This window comes from Salvia splendens, chromosome 22 (assembly GCF_004379255.2).
Source record: "Salvia splendens isolate huo1 chromosome 22, SspV2, whole genome shotgun sequence".
In the NCBI taxonomy this organism is placed as follows: Eukaryota; Viridiplantae; Streptophyta; class Magnoliopsida; order Lamiales; family Lamiaceae; genus Salvia; species Salvia splendens.
The window spans coordinates 15,972,524-15,977,627 of NC_056053.1; the positions used below are offsets into that span (position 1 = coordinate 15,972,524).

The 5,104-nt window shown below is 36.8% G+C and overlaps 1 protein-coding gene across 1 annotated transcript; it reads left to right on the forward strand.

Annotated features, from left to right (window-relative positions):
* The first annotated feature begins 1,081 nt into the window (after window positions 1–1,081).
* On the forward strand, window positions 1,082–4,643 carry LOC121787518 (65-kDa microtubule-associated protein 1-like). The gene is made up of 10 exons (XM_042186268.1): window positions 1,082–1,148; window positions 1,485–1,578; window positions 1,652–1,855; window positions 1,937–2,185; window positions 2,273–2,488; window positions 2,763–2,918; window positions 3,007–3,318; window positions 3,489–3,576; window positions 3,899–4,047; window positions 4,134–4,643. Exons 2-10 carry the CDS (start codon window positions 1,507–1,509, stop codon window positions 4,428–4,430), a joined length of 1,743 nt encoding a protein of 580 aa, XP_042042202.1. The 5' UTR covers window positions 1,082–1,148; window positions 1,485–1,506; the 3' UTR covers window positions 4,431–4,643.
* The last annotated feature ends 461 nt before the right edge of the window (window positions 4,644–5,104 follow it).

Sequence of the window (5,104 nt, forward strand, 5' to 3'; positions counted from 1 at the left end):
GAGGTTGAACTCATGACCTCTCTCCTAGTTAAGAAGACTTCTACCACTCCACCACATGAGCTCATTGAACAATTTGAACATTAAATATTTTTATACATTAACCATTAATTTTATCTACAAAAACTAATAATTCATTTTAATTTTATTATTCTTTAATATAATTGTTAATTATAATATATATAATTATCATCCTTTATATTTTAATGATGCTCTACTTACCACCTATATTATTATTATTAGTACCATATAAGATTCATTATTTACTATAAATAAATTTTTTATTATACATACTTAATTTATATACCCTAGCTATTGACATTAATGAATAATCTTATCAAAACTAATTAATAAGTACTTGATTCGTATTTAATTATATATTATTTTACGAAATAAATTTTCTTAAATTAATATAAACATTATCTATTTTAATACATGAAATATTAAATTTTTTATCTGGACTAACTAATATTAAATATATATATCTGAATATATTTACTAAATTTTAATATTATTTATATTTATACATCACTAATTATCTATAAGGTTTAATGTTTTGTGATATATTATTAATTATAAATAATTTACTAAATTTAATATATATTTGCAACAGTAAAACGGTTAGACCGATGGTTTGACCGATTGGACCGGTTGAACCGTGAACCAGTAACGTCGCCGGTTCGCTTGCCGGTCTGGTTTTTAAAACATTGGTGGTAGTCTTCTAAACTAGAGACGTTCTTGACAAATTGCTGCCGATAGAATACAAAAGTGTGAACCCGTTTTTTTCGCGTTAGGAATAGTGCAAAGAGTTTAAAAAAAATAAAATAAAATAAAATAAAATAAAATAAAATAAAATAGACTTTGTACAGTGTGAACTGTGCAGTGTCAAGTCCAGTAAATAAGTAGGGAAAGAGAGGGTTAAATTCCACGACAAAATAGGATAGTTGTAATAAAGGAGACAAGACGACGACGTATGTAGGTGGGCCCACCCCCGGCACGACCAATTTTCAACATTTTATTGCCTCTATAGTCTGAAATACTGAATCCTTTTGCTCTGCACACTCTCTCCACACTCCACACTCAACCCAACTCAACTCACCTCACATACTTGTCTAGATCTGCATACGACCACTCTCCGTCACCGCCATCCGGTAACCTTCTTTTCTCCCATTCTCTCTCTTTTCCGCAAAAAATCACAATGTATCTGCTTCGACTTTTTTTCTTGAGCTTCCTTTTCCAATTTTTCATTGAAGCTAAGTGAAATGACCTTCGTTTTTGTGCTGTTGCTTGCTTCGGATGCTCATTCATGTCGTGAAATTTTTAATTTGTGTGTGTTTCACTTGCTAATTTAGGTAGGGTTTTAGTGTGTTTCTCCCATTTCTTAAATTGGATTGAGTTATAGGAACATTTCCTTTCATAGCCTTGCTTCAATTTGAAAGAAACCATTTGTAATGAGTTGAACAATTTCTCTTATGATAATTTCTCAGGTTAGTGTGAATCCTTAGTAGAATGGCAGCTGTGGAAGCTGAGAATCCTCTTCTTGGCCAAGTTACATGTGGATCCTTACTGGAGCGTTTGCAGGTTTTCCCCCTTTTCCACTCCCTGCTCTTTTGTTTTCATTCGCGGAACGAAGCTAATCCTCGCCTTAATGCAGCAAATCTGGGATGAAGTAGGCGAGACCGAGGAAGAGCGCGACAGAATGCTCCTTCAGTTGGAGCAAGACTGCTTGGATGTGTACAAGAGAAAAGTAGACCAGGCTGTGAAATCTCGGGCGCACCTTCTTCAGACATTGGCAGATGCTCGAGTCGTGCTCACTAATCTCCTATCCGCCCTCGGAGAGAAGACCTATGTCGGGATTGTAAGTATATGAAAACCGATGGTCATGTGGTTTAAGTATATCTTAGTAAATTGTAGCTTGTGCTGATTTGTTCTTTCGCAGCCTGAGAAGACGTCTGGAACGATCAAAGAGCAGCTTGAAGCTATCGCTCCAGCTTTGGAAAGACTTTGGAAGCAGAAGGATGATAGGATAAAGGAATTCTACGACGTTCAGTCTCAGATCAATAAGATATGCGCAGAAATTTCTGGTACCAGCGAGCAGGTTGAGAGTCCTTTAGTTGATGAAACAGATCTATCCACTAAGAAGTTAGATGGATATCGTGCTCAGCTTCAAGACCTTCAAAAAGAAAAGGTGAGGTCTATAACTTGCCATAAATCAGCGATTTTATTAACTCGTGCTAATATCTTCATGGCTGTTGTTTTTTTCTTGATCCTGCAGAGTGAGAGGTTGCACAAGGTGCTTGGATTCGTGAGCACTGTACACGATCTTTGTGCAGTTCTTGGCATGGACTTCCTTACTACTGTCACGGAAGTGCATCCTAGCCTAAACGACTCGCGTAGTACACAGTTGAAAAGCATCAGCGACGATACCCTAACAAGGTTGGCTGCTACTGTATTAACACTAAAGGAAGACAAGAGGACGAGGTTGGATAAGGTGATTATGTGTTCAGTTAATTTCGTGTGGTCACTGTTAAGAAACATATTTATCGCGTCTTGTTTTTTGTTGAAGAATTTGAATTTACAACTATATGTTGCATTGTAAGGATTGAAGATTTACTTTACCTATAAAACATATAGTCATGGAGATATCTTCTTGAAATGCTCATTTTTTAGGATATTTCTTAAAACACTTATAATCATCGAGATATCTTTTGACCAACGTACCATTTGACGGGTTTTTGTATGTTGATTCATATCTTTCTCTACAGCTTCAAGAATTGGCATCTCAGCTAATTGACCTCTGGAACTTGATGGATACACCACCAGAAGAGCGTGCTCTGTTTGATCACGTAACATGCAATATTTCTGCATTAGCAAATGAGGTTACCTCCCCTGGGGCTCTTGCTTTGGACCTTATTGAACAGGTGGGAGTTCTTTATCGTGTGAAACTTTATAATTGCAGAAAGAATGCAATTTATTCTTTAAACTTAATGAATCCTGCAACTCTTAAAGGCTGAAGTGGAAGTTGAGAGGCTTGATCACCTAAAAGCTAGCAGAATGAAGGAAATTGCTTTTAAGAGGCAGACTGAGCTCGAGCATATATTTGCTCGTGCTCACATAGAGATTGATACTGAGGCTGCCCGAGAAAGAATTTTGTCTCTTATTGATTCCGGGAGTGTTGAACCTACAGACTTATTAGCTGACATGGATAATCAGATAGAAAAAGCAAAAGAGGAGGCGACAAGCAGAAAGGAGATATTGGATAAGGTTGAGAAATGGATGTCGGCTTGTGAAGAAGAAAGCTGGCTCGAAGATTACAACAGGGTAATGAATTTGTCTACTTGCTTCTCATGTGCACGTAGATTGTGTTGCCTGTTTATATTTATTTACTGCTTAGACCTTGACAAAATCATGAATTTTCTTCTACTCGATCTCAAAATATATTTTGACATGTCACATTTTTTAATCATATGATGTGTTGCATTGGACAACAGGATGAAAATAGGTATAATGTTAGCCGAGGTGCACATTTGAATCTCAAGAGAGCAGAAAAGGCAAGAGTCTTGGTGAATAAAATTCCAGGTACTTATTAAAGTATCTCATGCTATACCTCTTCAAGTATTACATAGGGCAAGTACTACTTAAATGCATAACTATAAAACACGAATTTGGTTCACTATAAGAGCGATTTAGTTCACAGTTAAGACGTTTTAGCTCACAACACGAATTTGAAAACACGGAGTGAACCAAAATGCCATTATAGTGAACTAAATCCTTCACCGTAAATTATAGTCAACTAAAATCACTGTTATACTGAACTAAATTTGTGTTCTGTAGTTATGCATTTAAAATTAGTTATTCAGTTATACTTTGATAGTCTACTAAATTTATATTGTTCATGCAGCTCTTGTTGATAGTTTGGTTGCTAAAACCCGGACATGGGAGGAAGACCATGGAATAACATTCACTTATGATGGTGTTCCTCTACTCGCGATGCTGGATGAGTATGCAATGCTGAGGCACGACAGAGAAGAGGAGAAGAAGAGGCTGAGGGTAAGTCGAATCCATTTGTGTTCTTTATGTTATGATATCTTATATATTCCCAAGTTCCCATCTCGAATGAGTTGTTATGTTTGCAGGAGGAGAAGAAGTTAAGTGAACTCTCGATTAAAGAGCAGGAAGTTGGTCCAACACCAAGCCCGGCCAGACAGGCTAGTGTCAAGAAAGGGGTTGGCCCACCACGTGCCAATGGAGGTGCCAACGGGAGCACCAATAGGCGCCTCTCGCTAAATGCTCACCAAAACAGTTCGAGATCTGTGAACAGAGACGGGAAGAGGGAAGCCAGACCAACTGCACCGGTCAACTATGTAGCGGTGTCGAAAGAGGATGCAGCATCGCCTGTTTCTGCGGTCGAACCTCTTCCAATTACGCCATAGTCACGTGTGGTTCGACGGTGTTGGTGGTGGTGGTGGTGGTGGTAACTTACGCTGTCTACGTGGTAGACCAGTTGTAGGAAGATTCTTGTTTTATATGCATATTGTTTTAACAGTAGAGACTGCATTAGATGTTATAAACTCGCATTGCTGGGGATCCTTTATGCATTTCTTAAAGGTAAATTTTATATGCAGTATGTAATTTTATATACTCCATTCTGACTTGTGTAATATTGTGTGCTGTTTGTGTGTTGTGGGTGTATAGTGTGTGCAATGTTGGGTGTTTTCTCTGTGTGAGTGCATGCAGTATTTACAAATATTTTGAATTTTAAATAGGCATTTAAATATTTAATTTTCAACTCGTGAAGTGAAGAATGGAATCAAATGTTTTAATTGCTGATGCTTTTATTGCAAATAACGTTACTTGGCATTTTTTCTATTTGTATTCTAACTGCGGCAGAAACTACAATAAGAATATTCTAATTCGTTGTTGTTAAAAACTAAAATAAAATCTCCTAAACTATCAATATAAAATATGTAAAACTAAAGCCAAAATAGTAAACCATTTCATCAATTCGATTTAATTAAGTTGTGTATCCAACAAAGATTAGGCCAAAACAAGTCGGAGTTGTCCTCTGCAAATCCAACACTGGAAATGAAGTCAAAATCACATCTCC

Bases quoted from the DNA above. Each gene is read 5' to 3' on its own strand.
- LOC121787518 (XM_042186268.1), top strand. From the start codon at position 1,507: ATGGCAGCTGTGGAAGCTGAGAATCCTCTTCTTGGCCAAGTTACATGT. The intron at 1,856-1,936 runs GTAAGTATATGA...GTTCTTTCGCAG, and splicing joins AGAAGACCTATGTCGGGATT to CCTGAGAAGACGTCTGGAAC. The intron at 2,489-2,762 runs GTGATTATGTGT...CTTTCTCTACAG, and splicing joins AGAGGACGAGGTTGGATAAG to CTTCAAGAATTGGCATCTCA.